The 23258-nt window shown below is 39.6% G+C and overlaps 1 protein-coding gene across 1 annotated transcript in view; it reads left to right on the plus strand.

Moving 5' to 3' along the window:
• The window catches only part of LOC109572912 (zinc finger protein 607-like), a 57196-nt gene that overhangs the window by 17599 nt on the left and 16339 nt on the right, over positions 1-23258 (plus strand). Inside the window, 3 exon segments of the mRNA XM_070770211.1 lie at positions 3466-4510; positions 21226-21564; positions 21751-21884. Coding sequence (XP_070626312.1) covers positions 3466-4510; positions 21226-21564; positions 21751-21884 — 1518 coding nt within the window.

A 23258-nucleotide genomic window follows, 5' to 3' on the forward strand; every position in this document is an offset into this window, starting at 1 on the left:
TATGATCATACTGGTCCCTTGATCTTGGACTTCTCAGCCTTTGGAACTGTAAGAAGTAAATTTCTGTGTTTATGAGCTACCCACGGTATTTTTTGTTACAGTAGCCCAAATGGACTAAGACAGGCATAATGTATTATCTTTTTTATATGTTGATCAATTCTTTTAAGATAGTGTTTAGTATTTTGCATATATATTTATGAAGACTTCCCAAAATGGCTCAGTGATTATCCACCTGCCAAGCAGGTTCTATCCCTTGGTTGAGAAGATTCCCTGGGGAGGGAAATGGCAACCCACTCCATTATTCTTCCCGGGTAATTCCATGGACAGAGGAGCCTGGCAGGCTACAGTCCATAGGATCACAGAGCTGGACATGACTGATCGACTAAGCATATACACAAATATGTTTACAAGATTTTATACTGTGTAATTTTCACTTCTTACAATGTTTTTCTCCTGTTTGGTATCACAGTAACTAGCTACATAGAGTGATTCACTCCTCCATTTTCTGAAAGAGTTTGTTTAGAATTGGTAGTACCTCTTCACTAAGTATTTGAAACAGTTCACCAGTGAAATCACTTGTGCTTGTAATTTTCTTCGGGGAGAGGTTTTCAAATTGTTTGTAGGTATAGTGTTGCCACACTGATTTATATCCTCATGCACATGTCATTGTTGGTAAGGGTGAATGTTGTACTGATCCACACCCAGATGGGCGTCCCTGATAGCTCAATTGGTAAAGAATCTGCTTGCAATGTAGGAGATCCGGGTTTGATCCCTGGGTAGGAAAGATCTCCTGGAGAAGGGAAAGGCTACCCACTCCAGTATTCTGGCCTGGAGAATTCCATGGGGTGTATATAGTCCATGTGGTTGCAATGAGTCAGACACAACTGAGTGCCTTTCACTTTCACATACCCAAATACCAAATTAAGAAATCTTTTCTGGCTATTTTTGTCCCAGCATTCCCCCCTTGCTTTCTAGTTTGGCAGTGCTCCCTCTTTGGTAGTGCTCCCTCTTATTGTTCTTATAGCCAGAAATATTGTGGAGTTTATTTTGGAAGTTTTGTAGGCCATGCTTACCCCACAATAACTGGGACCTGCCCTTGAAACACGGACATGAGAGTGAGTTAGGCAAGAAACTCAGCTCAGTCTCGGCTGCTTTGTAAAGTCTGACTCCGTTCCAAAGCCCTCCTGATTCATTTACAGCCTTAATGTAGTTAGTTTTTGTGTTTTGTCAAGTGTTAATTGTTGAAATCAGTCAGAAAGGGGGCAGGCCACAGGAACTTCATGATGCCATACTGGTACTAGAACTTCTTCAGTTAGAATTATTTAATGATGAGAAACAATTTTTTTCTCTTGTATCATTGCTGACTCATTGCTTTTTATTGCATGGTTTTTACCTGTCACAATCATTTTTATGCCACTATTTTTTAAATTTTTTGGCCAGGTTAAACTTTCTAAGCCTTTGAATTCTTCCTTTTTGGCATAAGAGCCTAAATTTTCCCTTTGTTCAGCTATGCTGTATCCATTTTTTTAGATCTAGATATTGAGAAATTACAATACAGGTGTTAAAATATGTTTATTACTTTTTTTTTCTGGCAGCTTTTTTTCTGTTTCTTCTGTAGCATCTGATTGGTTTAGGCTTTCTCTTCTGTGGTCAGTTTTGATAAATTTTCCTAGAAAGTAATCCATACTTTCAAAAGTAGTCATGTAGTATAATTCATACAAATTATACCTTACAGTTTAAATAAATTCCTGTTTCTTTTAATTCCTCTGATGATTCTTGTTTTCCTCATATTATCATTTGTTTTTAATTGTCTTTTTAAATTGATTTATGTAACACTTCATATAATGATTTTTTTTTAAACACCAGCTCTTTATTTGTTAATGCTATTGTTTTCTAACTCATTATGTTCTACTTTTATCTTTATTTTACTTCCTCCCTCTACTTTGTTATTTGTTGTTTATTTTTTACATATTAGGCTTTGAGTTTCAAATCACTTTTTTGTAGAGATAATTATTTTAGGTTTTCAGTTCTCTGCCTGGTGAAACAATGCCCAAGATTCAGATATGGGTTTGTTTTCTGTGTGGTCCATTTATTGGAATTCTTTTATTTTAGTTTTTTCTTCCCATAGTGATCTAGCATTTTTCTAGAAGGCATTTTCATTTCCACATGAAAGTGCTTTTGGTTGCTAGTATTTATTAATTTCCATTGTTATCAATTTTGAAGCATGTTGTTAATATTCTTTCAAGTTTTTATACACATACCACACCATACGCTAGTTACAAGAAAATATTTTTTGCCCTCAACTCATAGTCTCCTCATTAAACCCTTTGTATTTTGATCAAGATACTTCACAGAGACTTTTATCATTGAGCCCCCAACTGCTAATTATTTTTCATATAATTCTTGGTGCTCTTCTAGACTCTTTTGTATAATTCAAGTTCCCTCTTTTGCCCAAAGTCCCTAAATGTTCAAAATACTACATGACTTGTATGTATACCTGGTATATATCAGAGAACTGATTGACAGACTTTTCTGGGGATGACCAGAATGGTTGATGATGATGATGTGATGTTTAGACGCTAAGTTGTGTCCAACTCTTGTTACCCCCATGGACAGTAGCCTGCCAGGCTCTTCTGTCCCTGGGATTTCCCAGGCAAGAATATTGGAATGGGTTGCTATTTCCATCTTCAGCAGATCTTCCCAAATGAGGGATCGAATCCATGTCTCCTGCATTGGTAGGCAGATACTTTACCATCAGGGTAAAGCCTTGACCAGAATGGTTGGCCTTGGTTAAAAAGGAAAGCTAGAGAGGACCTGAGAAAAGCTATGAAGGAATGAATGAGATTGAACATCTATAAGGATGATAAATAATAAAGTGTCAGGGGAGGAGTAACTAAGCAAAGACCCTCAGTATCTTAATTTATTATGAAGAATAAATAAAAGCACATGTGCTCTGCACAGAGGGAAAGTGTCACAGTGGTGGAAATGCATATTTTTAGGGGAATTGTAATTGAAGACTGATCAGGTATAAATAATTTGCTTTTTGAAGTTTTATATATGTACATATTTATATTTTAGATGGAAATAGTATTTAGAGATGGCTGATACTGGCTCTCTAGGGACGAGATTTTGCATATCGTCATAAGTCTAGTTTCAGTTTCATTACATTGATAGCTTGAAATTGCCTGTGGTGGCACTGTTTACACCATAGACATTGGCAAACACTGTAAATCAGGGCTGGATGTGTTAGGTGTGTGTCTTTGTAGAGTTGGCTGTTAAACATTTACCAGCACTGTACTGCATAAACTTACTTATTCTGAGCCCTCCTTTTAAATTTTCAAGTTTTATAACTGTATTGTAGAGTTCTTTAAACCATCTTTACTGGGTGAAATTTTCAGTTTTTCTCTTAATTCTATAAAATGTTTTGTTTGGTGGTCAAAGGAACTTTTTTCTTATTTGTTTTAGATTTGGACTCAAGATGTGAAATAACCAGCAATGGAAAAGCATACATTTATAAAAAACGTTCATCTCTTACTCTACATCACAGAATTGATAATGGAGAGAAACCATATGAATGTAAGGAATGTGGGAAGGCCTTTAGTCGTCATACAGACCTAAAAGTACATCAAGTAATTCATACTGGTGAGAAACCGTATGAATGTAAGGAATGTGGGAAGGCCTTTAGTCGTCCTACAGACTTAAAAGTACATCAAGTAATTCATACTGGTGAGAAACCGTATGAATGTGAGGAATGCGGGAAGGCTTTTAGTCGTCTTACAGACTTTAAAGTACATAAGAGAATTCATACTGGTGAGAAACCCTATGAATGTGAACAGTGTGGGAAGGCTTTTAGTCGTGCCTCCAACCTTGCTCAACATGCCAGAGTTCATACTGGTGAGAAATGCTATGAATGTAAGGAATGTGGGAAGGCCTTTAGTGATGTTGGAACACTTAAAATACATCAGAGAATTCATACTGGTGAGAAACCGTATGAATGTAAGGAATGTGGGAAGGCCTTTAGTCAAGCCTCAAACCTCATACAACATGACAGGATTCATACTGGTGAAAAACCCTATGAATGTAAAGACTGCGGGAAGGCCTTTAGTCATGCTTCACATCTTGTTAGACATGAGAGAATTCATACTGGTAAGAAACCCTATGAATGTAAGGAGTGTGGGAAGGCTTTTAGGAGTAGCCATCAACTTACTATACACCATAGATTTCATACTGGTGAGAAACCGTATGAATGTGAGGCATGTGGGAAGGCCTTTAGTGTGTATGGACGACTTACTCGACATCAGAGTATTCACAGTGGTGAGAGACCTTTTGAATGTAACAAATGTGGGAAGTGCTTTAGGCTCAGTTCAAGCCTTAAAGTACACCAGAGTATTCATACTGGTGAGAAACCCTTTGAATGCCACAGATGTGGGAAGTCCTTTAGGCTTAGTTCAATGCTTAAGGTACATCACAGAATTCACACTGGAGAGAGACTTTGTGGGATATATGTATAGTAGACAGTGGAATTATACAACTTGTAATGAAGAGAGTGTGAGAAGGATTTTATATGGTTCAGTTCTTATAAGGCATCAAATAATTTAGGAACTCCTTGGAATTCAAGCGATGTTTGAAGTTTTTCAGTTATGACCCAAATACTGTTCACCTCCAGAGAATTTATATTGTACTTTATATTAACAAATCTTTTATGGCATTCCCCTTTTGTTACTATTCACTGAGTGACCAAGCTCTTTGGCTAAGGTTGCAAAGCAGATCAGATCAGATCAGATCAGTCACTCAGTCGTGTCCGACTCTTTGCAACCCCATGAATCGCAGCACGCCAGGTCTCCCTGTCCATCACCAACTCCCGGAGTTCACTGAGACTCACGTCCATCGAGTCAGTGATGCCATCCATAAGTGCCTCCAGTTCCCTGGTTGGGGAATTAAGATCCAGCAAGCCATGCAGCATAGCCAAAAAAGGAAAAAAGAAAAATAGAAACCTCCCACCAAAGAAAAGTCCTCGGCCTGGTGGCTTCACTGATGAATATAAACAAGAACTAATACCAGTCTTTCTCAAACTTTTCAAAAAAGTTGAAGAGGAGGGAATACTTCCTAACTGATTCTATGAGACCAGCACAACCCTATTAAAAAAACTATTAAAAAACCACTACAGTAAAGAAAACTACAGAACAATGTCTCTTATGATCATTTATCCAAATATCCTCAACAAAGTACTAGCAAACAGAATTCTGCGGTATATTAAAAGGATTATACACAACCAAATGGATTTATTCCTAGAATGCAAGCATGGTTCATCATAGGAAAGTTCACCAATGTAATATGGCACATCAGCAAAATGAAGGAAGAAAACACGATCATGTCAACTGACACAGAAAAAGCATTTGACAAAATTCAACACCCCTTTATAATAAAAACACTCAACAAAATAGGAATAGAAGGAAATCATCTCCATTGTAACAAAAGGTATATATGAAATAATCTCCACATAATAAAAGCTATATGAAAGACCAATAGGAAGCATCAGTTCAGTTCAGTTCTGTTGCTCAGTCCGACTCTGCGACCCCATGAATCACAGCACGCCGGGCCTCCCTGTCCATCAGCAACTCCCGGAGTTCACCCAAACTCATGCCCATCGAGTCGGTGATGCCATCCAGCCATCTCATCCTCTGTCATCCCCTTCTCTTCCTGCCCCCAATCCCTCCCAGCATCAGAGTCTTTTCCAATGAGTCACCTCTTCACATGAGGTGGCCAAAGTAGTGGAGTTTCAGCTTTAGCATCAGTCCTTCCAAGGTACACCTAGGACTGATCTCCTTTAGAATGGACTGGTTGGATCTCCTTGCAGTCCAAGGGACTCTCAAGAGTCTTCTCCAACACCACAGTTCAAAAGCATCAATTCTTTGGCACTCAGCTTTCTTCACGGTCCAACTCTCACATCCATACATGACCACTGGAAAAACCATAGCCTTGACTAGACAAACCTTTGTTGGCAAAGTAATGTCTCTACTTTTGAATATGCTATCTAGGTTGGTCATAACTTTCCTTCCAAGGAGTAAGTGTCTTTTAATTTCATGGCTGTAATCACCGTCTACAGTGATTTTGGAGCCCCAAAAAATAAAGTCTGACACTGTTTCCACTGTTTCCCCATCTACTTCCCATGAAGTGATGGGGCCAGATGCCATGATGTTAGTTTTCTGAATGTTGAGCTTTAGGCCAACTTTTTCACTCTCCTCTTTCACTTTCATCAAGAGGCGTTTGAGTTCCTCTTCACTTTCTGCCATAAGGGTGGTGTCATCTGCATATCTGAGGTTATTGATATTTCTGCCGGCAATCTTGATTCCAGCTTGTGCTTCTTCCAGCCCAGCGTTTCCAATGATGTACTCTGCATATAAGTTAAATAAGCAGGGTGACAATATACAGCCTTGACATACTCTTTTTCCTATTTGGAACCAGTCTGTTGTTCCATGTCCAGTTCTAACTGTTGCTTCCTGACCTGCATATAGGTTTCTCAAGAGGCAGGTCAGGTGGTCTGGTATTCCCATCTCTTGAAGAATTTTCCACAGTTTATTGTGATCCACACAGTCAAAGGCATTGGCATAGTCAAGAAAGCAGAAATAGATGTTTTTCTGGAACTCTCTTGCTTTTTCCATGGTCCAGCGGATGTTGGCAATTTGATCTCTGGTTCCTCTGTCTTTTCTAAAACCAGCTTGAACTTCTGGAAATTCATGCTTCATGTATTGCTGAAGCCTGGCTTGGAGAATTTTGAGCATAATACTTGATAAAAGAAAATATTTTTATCTAACATCAAGAAACAAGACAAGCATGTCTTCTATTCAACTATACCACTTCTACTCAACACAGCACTGAAAGGTCTCAGCAGATAATTATGCAAGAAAAACAAAGGCATCCAAATTGGAGAGGAAAAAGTAAAACAATCTCTGTTAATAGGTGACATGATGTTATATGTAGAAAACCCTTAAGACTACAAAAGAAATCTGTTAGATTTGGTAAATGAACTCAGCAAAGTTTCAGGATGCAAAGTCAACATGTAAAAATCAGTTGCATTTCTGTACATTAACAAAAAACAAAAGGAAATTACAAAAACATGTCCATTTATGATAGCATCAAAAAGGATGAAATAGTGAAATTAACCAAGGAAGTAAAAGTACAATGAAAGCTACAAAATAAGAAATTATAGAAGACGTAAATAAATGGAGAAACATCCCATGTTCATAGATTAGAAGACAATGTTATTAAAATGCCAGTGCTACCCAAAGCAATCTACAGATTCAAAGCAATCCCAATCAAAATCCCAATGATGCTCTTTGCAGAAATACAGAAACCCACCCTGAAATTCAAATGGAATCTTAAAAGGACCTCTATAGCCAAAACAATCTTGAAAAGAACAAATCTAGAGGACTCACATTTCCTGATGTCAAAATTTACTATGAAACTTTAGTAATCAAAACAGTGTGGTATTTGCATACAGACAGACATATCCACAAGTGGAATAGAATAGAGAGCCCACAAGTAAACCCTTACATATATAGTCAAGTGATTTTGACAAGGCTGCCAAGACCATTCCTGAGAAGGCAATGGCACCCCACTCCAGCACTCTTACCTGGAAAATCCCATGGACGCAGGAGTCTGGTAGGCTGCAGTCCATGGGGTCACGAAGAGTTGGACACGACTGAGTGATTTCCCTTTCACTTTTCACTTTCATGCATTGGAGAAGGAAATGGCAACCCACTCCAGTGTTCTTGCCTGGAGAATCCCAGGGACGGGGGGGCCTGGTGGGCTGCTGTCTATGGGGTTGCACAGAGTCGGACGTGACTGAAGCAACTTAGCAGCAGCAGCAGCAGCAGCCAAGACCATTCAATGAGGAAAGTACCCTTTTTCAACAAATAGAGCTGGGAAAACTGGATGTCTACACTGAAAAGAATGAAGCTGGACCCTTACCTTATGTCATGTACAACAACTATCTCAAAATAGACTGAGGACCTAAACACAAGACTTAGAACCTTTAGAATGAAACAGGAGAAAACCTTCATGACATTGGATTTGGCAATGTTTTCTTGGATATGATATCAAAGACACAGCAAAAGAATTGGACTTGATGAAATTTAAAAAAAAATTTGTATCAAAAGACAGTGTCCATTCAAACAATATCATTGAAACTAATGGAGTATCATTTTCAATAGGTTATTTTTGGAAATTACTTTTCTATAACTATGTATCTTTTTCATTAGAATGTGTAGATCATTGTCACCTGAAGGAAGAAAGAAAAAACAGACACTATGCACAGAGTGAAAAGGCAGTCCACAGAATGGGGGGAAATATTTGCAAATTTGATAAGCAGTTATATCCAGAATGTAGAGAAACTTCTAAAACTCAACAACAATTTTAAAAAATTAAAAAATGGGTAAAAAACTTAAATAGACATTTCTCCAAAGAAGATATATGAATGGAGAATAAGCACATGAAAATATGGTTAACATCACTAATCATTAAGGAAATACAAATCAAAACTACTGTGAGGTGCACCTGACATCTATTACAATCACTACTATTGGGGAAAAAAGACAAACAGAAAAAGAACAGTGTTGGAAAGGATATAGAGAAATTCGAACCTATCTGCACTACTGGTGGGAATGTAAAATGGTTCAACCATGGTAGGAAACATGTAGTTTCCTCAAAGGGTTAAAAAGAGAAGTATGATCCAGCTGTGGGTATAATTGAGGTCAGTTTCTTTTAAGAGCTAGTTATATACTGTTCATACCAGCATTGTTCACATTAGCTCTAACATAGAGGAAATCCAAGAGTCTGTAAGCTAAATGTGGTATATATATACAATGGAATATTCCTCAGCCTTTTAGAAGGAAATTCAGTAATGTGCCAAACAAAGATGAACTGTGAGGATATTTTGGTGAATGAAGTAAATTGTCACAAAAGGCGCATATTGAATGATTCTACTTACGTGAAGTACTTGGTCAAAAATCATTGAACTTGTAATGATGGTTGCCAGTGCCTGGGGAGAGTGGGGAATTATTGATTATGATTGATAAGTATAAAGTTTTAGTGTTAAAAAATGAAGAGTTATAGGGTTCAATGGTAGTTATGACTACATACAATGTCACTGAAATATATATTTAAAAATGGTTAAGATGGTAAATTTATGATATATGTATTTTTAAAAAATACAACAACAAAAATTTACAGACTGGATGGCTTTATCTTCTTATGGTTCTGGAGACAAGATGTCATCAAGTTTGGTTCCTCTGAGGCCGGCCTCCTTGGCTTGCAGATGACCGCCTTCTCACTGTGTCCTCTTGTGGCCTTTGGTCTGTGTGTGCTCATCTCTGTTGTCTCTCTGTATGTCGTAATCTTGCTGTAGTGACATTAGTATTAATAATAGTGGATTAGGGCCAACCCAAATAGCCTTATTTTAATTACTTCTTTTAAACCTTATCTCCAGATACAGTCACATTTTAAGGTCCTGAGGGTTAGGATTTCAATAGATCAATTTTGGGGAGGCACATAACACTGGTTCATAACACTGGTCAAGCTGATAAAACAAGGTCTCAGGCATACAAAAAACTTTTTAGGCAAGATATTCCAAGGGATATTCCAGTTATTCCCAGAAACTGCTCAAGATCCTTCTTAGAATGTGTAGGATTGGAGCAAACCAAGGCTGAGGTATTAACCCTTTACTACAAGCCATGCAAGCATTAACTCAAAGCTAAGTAAGAAAATAAGGATAACCAGAGATAAAGAAGAATAAAAAGGTGAACTCTTCAGAAACACGCAGCAATTAAAAATTTTTGTAAACCTAATAACATAACTTTAAAATATATGAAGCAAAAATGACAACAAAAAGAAGAAATAGAAAAATTGGCAATTATAGTGGAGGACTTTAATCCACCTCTCTTAATACACACAAAGAGAATAAGTAGACAAAAGAGTCAATGAATATATGAGTAACGTGATGAATGAATTTCACATATATAGAATACCATACCCAGTAATGACTGAATACACACCTATTTTCCCATGCATATGGAACAACATATAAAAGCTGATCATAATTTTTGGTTGAGCCATAAGTTTCAACACATTTTTTAAAATTAGGATTGTTCAGATCATGTCCTCAGAGTAAGAGGGATCTTATATATTAAAGAGTTTTATCTAGAAAAAAAAATTTTTAATGTTGAAATATTGAAAACTTTCCACTGAGACTTAAAGCAAGACAAGATATCCATGGTCACCACTACCACTCAATATTGTATTGTAGAACTGGGTTATTGCAAAAAGCAAGTAGAAAAGACTTAAAGGTTGTAAAGGAAAAACTAAAATTGTCATTATGTGTACACAGGGTATCTAAAAGGATTTCGGGTAGCTTAGAGGGAATGTATGAAATTAGTAAGGTTACTGGCTGTAATGTCAATATTTTAAAATTGTATATATGTACCAAAAACAAACACTTTAAAATGTTTTTAATTACAGTTTATAAAGTATTAAAATCAAATACCTAGTAATTAACAAAAGACATGCAAAACTTCTACACAGAAAATTATGAACTATATTGAGATGAAGTAATACCTAAAGAAATTAAAGAATATATACTTTGTAGATTGGGAAATTGTTGAAATAATTTCAGTTCTCTGTGATCTGAGTTGTATATTTATTGCATACTACTCCCTAAAATACTGTCAGGCTCTGTGTGTGTATAATGGACAAGCTGATTCTAGAATATACTTCAGGTTGCAAATGAGGAAGAATAAGTAAGACAAATTTCAAGAACCAGGAGGAGGAAGAGGGGAGGGATAAGAGCAACAACAAAACTGGAGGACGAGTACTAGCAGGCATCAACTCTCACTATCCATCGTGGCCTTGCAATTTCCCCTGCAGCCTTGGTCAAGGATAGACAAATAGATCAGTGGAACTGTAGAGTACAGAAACTGGCTCACACCTGTAAGACAGAGTTAATGCTTTGTTATAAGTTGGGAAAAGAATCTTGTAAGTGTTGCTGGGTGAATTGAATATATGTATGGAGAAAAATTTTGATGCCTACATTACCCTTTTCTCACCCTCATAAACATACCCCCTCATTCATATGATTTGAAGGACTAAATCTGAAATAAACTTAAAGCTGTAGGGGAAAAAATAGATTATGATACTGGGAGTAGGTAGTAAATTTTTTCTCAAGTAGTGATAAAGTTTTTTTTTATATTGGTATATAGTTGATTTAGTAATTTCTTAAGTAGAATATAAAAAATACAATGCCACTGAGGGAAAAATTGATAATTTGATCACATTGAACTTAAGAACTTGTATTTGTCAAAAGGCACTAAAATAATATGCAAGAGCATCCACACCCACAGAGTGGGGAAAGATATTTGCAGTGCATATATCTGATGAAGCCTTCCTATCCAGAATAAAGAGTTCCAAATCAATATGAAAGTGAGGAAAAGGCTTGAACTGCACTTCACGAAAGGTAGATCCAGGTGACCCCAAAACATGAAAAGGTGCTCACCCTCTTGAGTTATTTTGCCTTATTTTAGTTTATCCAACTACTCATAGTTCCATTAAATTTGAAGTTACACCAAGATGTTTTATTGGGTTCTGATTGATCATTTTTGGCAAGAATATTTGCCAAAGTAGTATTAGGTGACATTGTATACATTAGAAAGCATACAATGTTGGATTTTTTCCAGTGTTTTGAATGCTAAATGTTATCACTTGGTTATAGTGCTGCACACTAGATACCACCATTTTAGAGATCAATTTTACAGTTAATTTGTGTGACACTATTTTATCACCTCCCTTTTGATGTTTATAAGCTCATTTATATGTCCTGATTAATAATCAAAATAGTATTCTTTCAAATATCCCCTCCCCCATGGAATACAAGGAATATATCTGGAAATACATTTTAGATTTGGTTATGAACTGTAGTCTTCAACCAAAGCTTCCATGGGAAGCGGGGATTGCTAAGACACTCGGGCTGCAAAATTCCCCACAAGGACTCGTGGGCATTCAAAAGATAGGATTAAGGTTTATTATAGTGACTGCTACAGATTAAATCAGAAAAAGGAACATTCATATGGGTAATGAGGTACTAGGCACAAGATTCCAGATTCATTAGAATTACAGGGGGACATGCTTAAGCTCATAGCAATGATACATGACAACATGTTCATGGTGCCAAATAGGGAAGCCCATCTGAACCTTGTGTTCACAGTTTTTACCAGGATGTGTGTGTGTGTGTGTGTGTGTGTGTGTGTGTGTGTGTGTGTGTGCGCGCGTGCGTGCACGCATGCGCACACATGGTGGTCTTGTAGTGCCCACACAACTGAATGTAACTGTTCCAACTCCAGGCCCATAAAGGTCAAATGGATATGGCTTGCTGAGGACTTTGGTCATACAAAAACAGTTTTTCAGCATGATTTTCACTGTTAGCATTAACTATCAGGGCTTCTCTAGTGGCTCAGATGGTAAAGAATCTGCCTGCAGTGCAGGAAACTCAGGTTCAATCCTTGGGTCGGAAAGATCTTTTGGAGAAGGGAATGGCAACCCACTCCAGTGTTCTTGCCTGGAGAATTGTATGGACAGAGGGCCTGGTGGGCTACAGTCAGTAGGGTCACAAATAGTCAGACATGACTGAGCGACTAACACTTTCACTTTCAAACCAATATAGCCTATCAGGGCAGATACTCCAACGACTCAGGGTCAGTCAGTTCAGTTGCTCAGTCGTGTCTGACTCTTTGTGCCTGCCTGGACTGCAGCACACCAGGCTTCCCTGTCCATCACCAACTCCCGGAGCTTGCTCAAACTCATGTTCTTCGAGTCAGTGATGCCATCCAACCATCTCATCCTCTGTCGCCCCTCCTTCTCCTCCTGCCTTCCATCTTTCCCAGCATCAGGGTCTTTTCTAGTGAGTCAGTTCTTCACATCAGGTGGGCAGAGTATTGGAGTTTCAGCTTCAGCATCAGTCCTTCCAATCAATATTCAGGACTAATTTCCTTAGAATGGACTGGTTGGATCTCCTTGCAGTCCAAGGGACTCTCAAGAGTCTTCTCCAACACTGTGGTTCGAAAGCAATAATTCTTCGGCGCTCAGCTTTCTTTATAGTTCAACTCTCGCATCCATACATGACTACTGGAAAAATCATAGCTTTGACTAGATGGACCTTTCTTGGCAAAGTAATGTCTCTGCTTTTTAATATGCTGTCTAGGTTGGTCATAGCTTTTCTTCCAAGGAGCAAGCATCTTTTAATTTCATGGCTGCAGTCACCATCTGCAGTGACTTTGGAGCCCCCCAAAATAAAGTCTCTCACTGTTTCCACTGTTTACCCATCTATTTGCCACAAAGTGATAGGACCAGATGCCTTGATCTTAGTTTTCTGAATGTTGAGTTTTAAGGACTCAGGTTATCTCCTCTTAACACAGGCCTTTCTTTGGAATGTAGTACTTGAGCACATGGGTCTTCTGAGTTAGCTCTCTATTGTACGCTCAGCTAGTTTTCATCATTCTGATTTAGATAACCTGCTGCCTTTCATATATTATAAAATATCCATGTAATAAATGATAAGGGAGAATATTGAGGACATGGAAAATGTTTGAGAAATACTGTCAGAAAAGTCAGGTTACAAAGCCATATGTAGGATATGATACTATCTGTAAAGTATCTGCATATTTCAATATAGAATTACAGACCATTAGACTTAACAAAAATTCTAGAGTGTTATACACCCGTATATTAACAATTTTTATCTTTTTGCTTTGATCTTGCTGGAGGTTCTTTTAAGTATATCATAGTTTTTGGTTCAGTGGCCATGCCTTACTTGAAATATATAGGTGTGTAAACATTTTTTATGTTTTAATAGAAAGCTATCCTCCAAAAAAAAGTTCATTTATTAAAACCATTATGTTCATGCATGTGGATTTCTGTCTATAAAATGGGGATGTCCTTGAGTAGAGTCTAATAAAAACTGATGTTGGACTCATTTCTACATCCTTTTTCAGATCTTCTTTACAGAAGTATTTCTCTCTGTGTTAGTCATGATACACTCCAGATATCTGCTAAATTAGCCCATTACTCTCACTTTGCATCCAACATCATTAGAATAAAAAATGTAAGGTATAACTTACAGCATAAATTCCTTCCCTTCATCCCATCTCATCAGTTAGGCTTAATTTAATTAAGATCTGATCATGGTAACTGTAATAAGAATGACATCACTACATCAAATTTCCAGGTTATGTCTTGTTAGCAGCCCCTAATCCTTAATACATTTATTCCTGTTGAGAGGTTATCTTACTACATTATGAGACACTTTAGAAACTATGTCATTTTAGTCTATCACCTCAAATACTTTAATTGCAGGATCTGGCATGCTGTAGGTAATTAGTAAAGGTATGATTGTTTTGTCCCAAATTCTACTTCTAGCAGTCAAGGAAATATCTGTAGAAATTTATGACATGAAAGAACATTCAATATATATTTTGGATAACCAAACATTAAAAAAATTCTAACAGTAGGCAACAGATTAATTAATTTGGTTCTGCTATATAAAGACAAATATACTATTTTTAGTCATAATGATTTTAGTCTGCATTAATTGCTGAAGAATTAGTGAGTAGGTTTAAAATAAACATGTAATTTGGAGATGGTATCTTGTTGAAATTTAGATCATACGGTCTCTTGTCAGATTTTTAAAATATGAAACTGAGTTCACAGTGTTTATGACATCTTAATGCCTTGTTTTTTCATTGATAAATGTAGAATATCACCTACTACATATGAGTATTGTGAAAAAAGATACTCTATAAAATACCTAATAGTATTTTATCCCACTATATTAGTGTAAATTAGCTGGTTTTACTGATGTGAAGATGTTACATGTCCTCAAATTAAATATAAAAGAGTCTTAATAGTACTGTTATTATACTATTAATAAAATTTGTTTCTCATGCCTGCTATTTCTTATAGTGCTAATAACATCCACCCCAATTTAGTAGTTAAGTGTGAGAGTGCATTTATTCTTATTAAAGAAATTTATTTTTAATCAGAAAAGAGTTTTGAAATACAAACCCAACCCACATTGCCTGAGACTGGCCTTGGCTCAATTAATAGAACCTGAAACTGTAAGGAAAAAAAGGGAAAAGGGGCCTTTTTAAACTCAAGTGAGTAAACTTAACTTATTCCAATTGTTATTTATAAGCTAATAAGTTTTATATTGAAATACTTGATTCATGAGTAGGTTTTAAAATGAAACTATGAGATATCTGATTCTATCTTTATGCAAAAATTAATTTGTAAATGAGCTATATTTATTCATTGGAAAAGACCCTGATGCTGGAAAAGATTGAAGGCAGGAGGAAAAGGGGATGACAGAGGATGAGATGGTTGGATGGCATCACTGACTCAAAGGACATGAATTTGAGCAAGTTCCTGGAGTTGGTGATGGAGGCGGAAGCCTGGCATGCTGCAGTCCATGGGGTTGCAGAGAGTTGGACACAACTGAGCTACTGAACTGAACTGAAAGAAAAGTAATTACTTACAAATCAAACATTTCTAAATACAACAGAAGCTAACCTAAAGTTTGAAAGGATCACATGACCCAGGACTAATTTTTTATTTTATTTTATGAGTGAAAATGTTTAAATTTGTTGGTTTAATTAATACAGACATGTCTTTAGAGTCATCAGTATGAAGTATAATACATTGAATGTACATTACTGAAAGTCAGTAAATTCATAATATGTCTCAAAATTTATCAGCAAGAAATATTAACTTGGGATGATAATATTTTTGTAACTAATAATAGAGATAAATGCAATAGAAGATTTTAAGTGAATTCTTCAGAAATAATTATGTTTTGGTTTTTCCATATTTTTGGTAACTTAAAACTCTAGAAGATGTAATAGGCATACAGAAGGAGATGGTATGTGAGGTCGCAGCATGAGCTCTGCACTTCAGATTAGAGTAGAGAACTCAGCACACCCAGGGAAATGACACCCATGTAACTAGTATATTTTTTGTTTCTTTGTTTTGCTTTGTTTTTTTCTAACATGAATCACTGTTTACCTTACTTCTCATTTAAAATTTTCCAAAAGATCCAATCCAACCTTTTCTGGGTTTTTTTTTTGGCGGGGGGGAGGGGGTGGGGGCACTTTGCTGGCATACAGGATCCTAGTTCCCCAGACGAGGGATCCAACCCGTGCATCCCACCCCCTCTCCCTTACCCCCACCCCCTACCCCACCACTGCTGTAGAAGTGAGGAGTTTTAACCACTTGACCACCACCTGGGAAATCCCCAATCCAACTTTTTGATCAAAGAAAACTATATTTCTAATAGATGTGGACACATTCACAAGAAAATTGAGTTTCCTTGAAGCTTTGAACCTTACTGAACTCTTTTTTGGAGGTCTGGAGAAAGAGTTTTCCACAGCAAACTGCCTAAAAATCTACAGTTCCACATTTCTGATTCTGGCTTCTTAAAAATAATAGGTTTTCAAAAATTATTTAGGAGTATCAGGAATTTCATACTGTTCATACTGTTCATGGGGTTCTCAAGGCAAGAATACTGAAGTGGCTTGCCATTCCCTTCTCCAGTGGACCACATTCTGTCAGATCTCTCCACCATGACCCGCCCATCTTGGGTTGCCCCACGGGCATGGCTTAGTTTCATTGAGTTAGACAAGGCTGTGGTCCTAGTGTGATTAGATTGACTAGTTTTCTGTGAGTATGGTTTCAGTGTGTTTGCCCTCTGATGCCCTCTTGCAACACCTACCGTCCTACTTGGGTTTCTCTTACCTTGGACGTGGGGTATCTCTTCATGGCTGCACCAGCAAAGCACAGCCGCTGCTCCTTACCTTGGACCAGGGGTATCTCCTCACCGCCGCCCTTCCAGACCTTCAACATGGGATAGCTCCTCTAGGCCCTCCTGTGCCCATGCAGCCACGGTGTGGGGTTGCTCCTCCCGGCCGCCGCCCCTGGCCCCAGGCGCGGGGGCATGGGGTAGCTCCTCCCGCCCGCTGCCCTTGGCCTTGGGCTTAAGGGCATGGGGTATCTCCTCCCAGCTGCCGCCCCTGACCTCAGACGCGGGGTAACTCCTCTCATCGCTCCCCCCTGACCTCGGACGCTGGGTATCTCCTCTCGGCCGCCCCCCCTGACCTCGGACGCTGGGTATCTCCTCTCGGCCGCCCCCCCTTACCTCGGACCTGGGGTAGCTCCTCTTGTCCGCCCCCCCGACCTCGGACGTGGGGTAGCTCCTCTTGGCCGCCCCCCCTGACCTCGGACGTGGGGTAGCTCCTCTCGGCCATTCCTGTGCCGTCGCAGTCTGGCACTCTCGGCCGCTGCCCCTGATCTCGGACGTGGGGTAGCTCCTCTTGGCCGCCCCCCCTGACCTCGGACGTTGGGTAGCTCCTCTCGGCCATTCCTGCGCCGTCGCAGTCTGGCACTCTCGGCCGCTGCCCCTGATCTCGGACGTGGGGTAGCTCCTCTCGCCTGCGCTTTAGTGTGCCCGTCGCGGCCGCCTGCGCTTTAGCTAAACAGTTCTATGAAGACCTACAAGACCTTTTAGAACTAACACCCAAAAAAGATGTCCTTTTCATTATAGGGGACTGGAATGCAAAAGTAGGAACTCAAGAAACACCTGGAGTGACAGGCAAATTTGGCCTTGGAATACGGAATGAAGCAGGGCAAAGACTAATAGAGTTTTGCCAAGAAAATGCACTGGTCATAACAAACACCCTCTTCCAACAACACAAGAGAAGACTCTATACGTGGACATCACCAGATGGGTAACACGGAAATCAGACTGATTATATTCTTTGCAGCCAAAGATGGAGAAGCTCTATACAGTCAGCAAAAACAAGACCAAGAGCTGACTGTGGCTCAGACCATGAACTCCTTATTGCCAAATTCAGACTTAAATTGAACAAAGTAGGGAAAACCACTAGACCATTCAGGTATGACCTAAATCAAATCCCTTATGATTATACAGTGGAAGTGAGAAATAAATTTAAAGGCCTAGATCTGATAGATAGAGTGCCTGATGAACTATGGAATGAGGTTCGTGACATTGTACAGGAGACAGGGATCAAGACCATCCCCATGGAAAAGAAATGCAAAAAAGCAAAATGGCTGTCTGGGGAGGCCTTACAAATAGCTGTGAAAAGAAGAGAAGCGAAAAGCAAAGGAGAAAAGGACAGATATAAACATCTGAATGCAGAGTTCCAAAGAATAGCAAGAAGAGATAAGAAAGCCTTCTAAAGCGATCAATGCAAAGAAATAGAGGAAAACAACAGAATGGGAAAGACTAGAGATCTCTTCAAGAAAATCAGAGATCCCAAAGGAACATTTCATGCAAAGATGGGCTCGATAAAGGACAGGAATGGTATGGACCTAACAGAAGCAGAAGATATTAAGAAGAGATGGCAAGTATACACAGAAGAACTGTACAAAAAAGATCTTCACGACCCAGATAATCACGATGGTGTGATCACTGAACTACAGCCAGACATCCTGGAATGTGAAGTCAAGTGGGCCTTAGAAAGCATCACTACGAACAAAGCTAGTGGAGGTGATAGAATTCCAGTTGAGCTATTCCAAATCCTGAAAGATGATGCTGTGAAAGTGCTGCACTCAATATGCCAGCACATTTGGAAAACTCAGCAGTGGCCACAGGACTGGAAAAGTCAGTTTTCATTCCAAACCCAAAGCAAGGCGATGCCAAAGAATGCTCAAACTATCGCACAATTGCACTCATCTCACACGCTAGTAAAGTAATGCTCAAAATTCTCCAAGCCAGGCTTCAGCAATATGTGAACCGTGAACTTCCTGATGTTTAAGCTGGTTTTAGAAAAGGCAGAGGAACCAGAGATCAAATTGCCAACATCTGCTGGATCATGGAAAAAGCAAGAGAGTTCCAGAAAAACATCTATTTCTGCTTTCTTGACTATGCCAAAGCCTTTGACTGTGTGGATCACAATAAACTGGAAAATTCTGAAAGAGATGGGAATACCAGACCACCTGATCTGCCTCTTGAGAAATTTGTATGCAGGTCAGGAAGCAAAAGTTAAAACTGGACATGGAACAACAAACTGTTTCCAAATAGGAAAAGGAGTATGTCAAGGCTGTATATTGTCACCTTGTTTATTTAACTTCTATGCAGAGTACATCATGAGAAACACTGGACTGGAAGAAACACAAGCTGGAATCAAGATTGCCGGGAGAAATATCAATAACCTCAGATATGCAGATGACACCACCCTTATAGCAGAAAGTGAAGAGGAACTAAAAAGCCTCTTGATGAAGGTGAAAGTGGAGAGTGAAAAAGTTGGCCTAAAGCTCAACATTCAGAAAACGAAGATCATGGCATCTGGTCCCATCACTTCATGGCAAATAGATGGGGAAACAGTGGCAGACTTTATTTTGGGGGGCTGCAAAATCACTGCAGAGGGTGACTGCAGCCATGAAATTAAAAGACACTTACTCCTTGGAAGGAAAGTTATGACCAACCTAGATAGCATATTCAAAAGCAGAGACATTACTTTGCCAACAAAGGTCCATCTAGTCAAGGCTATGGTTTTCCCATTGGTCATGTATGGATGTGAGAGTTGGACTGTGAAGAAGGCTGAGCGCCGAAGAATTGATGCTTTTGAACTGTGGTGTTGGAGAAGACTCTTGAGAGTCCCTTGGACTGCAAGGAGATCCAACCAGTCCATTCTGAAGGAGATCAGCCCTGGGATTTCTTTGGAAGGAATGATGCTAAAGCTGAAACTCCAGTATTTTGGCCACCTCATGCGAAGAGTTGACTCATTGGAAAAGACTCTGATGCTGGGAGGGATTGCGGGCAAGAGGAGAAGGGGATGACAGAGGATGAGATGGCTGGATGGCATCACTGACTCGATGGACATGAGTCTCGGTGAACTCTGGGAGTTGGTGATGGACAGGGAGGCCTGGCGTGCTGTGATTCATAGGGTTGCAAAGAGTCAGACATGACTGAGCGACTGATCTGATCTGATCTGATCTGATCAGGAATTTCTATGCTTGAGACGTGGTGGAAACTTGTGTTGGGAAAATAACTTCAATTTAATGCTTCTGTATCTGTCCCCTTGTTCATTTTTCTTCACTTAAGATAGAAAATGTTATGAAACTTACCCAATATCCCCTTTTAGTCCTGGGTACTTTTTTCCAATTCCAGATATTAATGGGACCCCTGAGTCTTAGATTATCTGGCTCTCAAGGAAGGAATAAATAATCAACTAACTGAATATGATTTTGATGCGATCTAGTTCTCCTGATGTTTAACATGACATGATGATGTATGCCCCTTCCAGAAAAGAATTACTATAGACCGCAATTCCTGAAGTCAGTGATCTTGAAAAGGACCCAAAGCTACTCTATTCTTGTTTACAATGAGAATACACTAAAAGGTAGTCTCACTTTATCCAATAAGACCTGGAAACATGGCTTTGCCACTAAACAGTGTAACTTGTATCTGTTTTGATCTCAGAAGCTTCAGTTCTAAAATGGAAATACAGGAACTTCCCTGGTGGTTCAGTGGTTGAGAATCCACCTCCTAATGCAGAAACACGGGTTCGATCCCTGGTTGGGGAAGATACCACATGCCACGGGGAAACCAAGTCCCTGCACCACAACTACTGAAGCCAGGGAGCCCTTGAACCCACCAGCGGCAAGAGAAGCCGTCACAATGAGAAGCAGAAGCACAGCAACTAGAGAAAGCCTCGTGGGCAACAATGAAGGTGCAAAGCAATGAAGAAGACCTAACAGCCAAAAATGAAATAAATGATTAAAACCAAAATAAGATGGAAATATGCTAAGCATCTGTAACATTTCAGGTGTAACTGGAATTTTAGAAAGATATGTGCACTCCAACATGCATACACACACAAATACATACACAAACGTACAGCATGAGTAGATTATGAACCCACGTTCGGGTGCTTACCTGTCAGGCGCTCTATGACCTTGGGCGTCCCATCACTGACTCAACAGGGTGGACCTTCACACATAGTCCTGAGCCCTCGTAAAATATGATCTCTGCAGTCATCTCTTCAGAATTCGGTGCGGTGCCAAGCCACTGGGGGTCGCCTCTTCCTAACCCTGGGAACCACTCAGCTTAGCCTCGGCCTCAGGTCGGACCGAGAGCTGCGGGCAGAGATAAGCGGTGCGCACGCGCAGTCCGGTGGTCTCAGAATTCTCCGGGCGGGCTGGGAGCGGCGGCTTAGCTTTGGGACTTCCTAAGCCAGACCGTAGCTCCCACAGTCGACGAGGTGTCTTCGACCTCAGGTATTTTTTCCGTGCCCCTGTTGCGCGCTGCGCGCGAGTGGCGCCTTTCCGAGGAAGAATCCGGCATGAGTCGCCGCAGAAACGACTGTGCACAGGTAGCCCGAGCCGGAGGAAGGCGGTGAGTGGAGGTGAGTGGAATTTCTGGAGGCGCTCCAAGCGTGGGCGCCCCCCGCGCCGTCGTAGGAATCCCCCAGCCCCCTCGGTCCTGTGGGCGCTTGAGCAGCGGGGAGGGTGGTTGCAGCCCTGAGAGAAAGTCTGGACGGCTGCGTGGCTGTGAGAGGCCTTGCTCCGTGCGAAGGGCCACGGGGCAGTTCCACGGCGGTGGGTGCCATTTCGAGCCCGGACGAGGTGCCTGGTTATCCTTGCCTGACGGGGATCAAAGGTGCTTGTCCTTTATGTGAACGTGAATTGCGGTAGCCTCGTGGTGAATATCTCAGTGACCCATGGCTCTGAGCTCCCTCCTGCTTCCTCTCCTGTCAGCACCTACGACTGCCACAGAGAAATCACTCCAAGTGGGAAACCAGATGCTAAGCCCTCGATGAAGGGTTTTGGTAAGAAGGTACAGACTGGCTTTTAGTATGGGAATTTTAAATTAGGGATTGTCCCCGAGTCACGATTCTAGGAAGGAAGGGATAGACTCTAAGAATGGGGTTCCTTCCTGGGACAGTTGTTTCTGGGTTCATTGGTACATTTGAGGATGACAACGTTTCTTGAGCTGTGAAGACATTAACCTACTGTGAGCACCCTCTTCTTATTTCATTTTGGTTTTCTGTATGAGGTCGCAACCGATGGAGCCACAGAGGGTGTATTGTAATAAATAATAAATACTCAGCGTGTGGTGACTCTGATTATTTCCCTGCAGGTTTCTGTAGCTAAGAAGCAAGAAAAATGTCAGGTTAATTATGACTTGTGTTTGCTAGTTAAGCGACTGAGCCAGAATTCAGTTGACTAGTTCTTAACCAAAGTTCTTTTGCTTGAATTTATGGGTATAGAGGGAACCATAACTCCCCAAATTTTATAGATAATCGCTATATATATTTGTAATTTCCATTTTTCAAAGGTGTACACAATTCAAAAGATTTAGACCTGGGTTTTTATCTAGAATAAAAATTTGTTGTATCTTGGGAGAGTTTTGTACAAAATTAGTGATCAAGATAATGAGAATGATTAAGAAACTCCCATGACATCCATGAGACTATATTATGTAGATAATAAAATTTCTGTTTATGAAACTTATTCGTAATAAGGAAAAATGGCCATGATATAATGTTAAATCATCTTCATATGGGATTTTCTTGATAGTTCAGTGGCTAAGACTCCTAGCTCCCAATGCTGGAGCCCCCCAACCCCCTTTACATCCCTGGTTGGGAAACTAGATCCCACACGCTGCAACTAAGACCTGCTGAATACAAATAAATATTTTAAAAAATCATCGTCTTCATAGTTGTAGATAATGATACCCAAGAAAATTTTAAATTACATATGGCATTCATTTTTTAAAATAGGGGATAATCCTTGCAAAAGGATCCCCCTTCCTGCAACATTTAGATGGTTTATAGTCTTCAAAACAGCCCTCTTTTGTAGGTGGTATTCTTATCCCTTTCTTTGCTGATGTTATAGTTAACATGGGCACTGAGATATTTTTAACTCACAGCTTAAAGTTCATTTTCAATTCCTGAAAGTCCAACAACATAGCTTGTGTCTTAATTTCAACAGTATATTATATTATACATTATCCATGCCTTTTCTTCTTTTTTTAATCCATTATGCTGGTCTCTTTTAAGTGAACAGTTTAATCCATTTAAATTTGAAGTACTTACTGATTAGGAGGGACTTATGCCATTTTACCATTTGTTTTCTGTATGTCTTGTCTTTTTTATTCCTTGACCCCTCCATTCCTGCCTTCTTTTTGTGTTTAATTGATT

The sequence above is a fragment of the Bos indicus genome, chromosome 18, assembly GCF_029378745.1.
Source record: "Bos indicus isolate NIAB-ARS_2022 breed Sahiwal x Tharparkar chromosome 18, NIAB-ARS_B.indTharparkar_mat_pri_1.0, whole genome shotgun sequence".
Lineage (NCBI taxonomy): Eukaryota > Metazoa > Chordata > Mammalia > Artiodactyla > Bovidae > Bos > Bos indicus.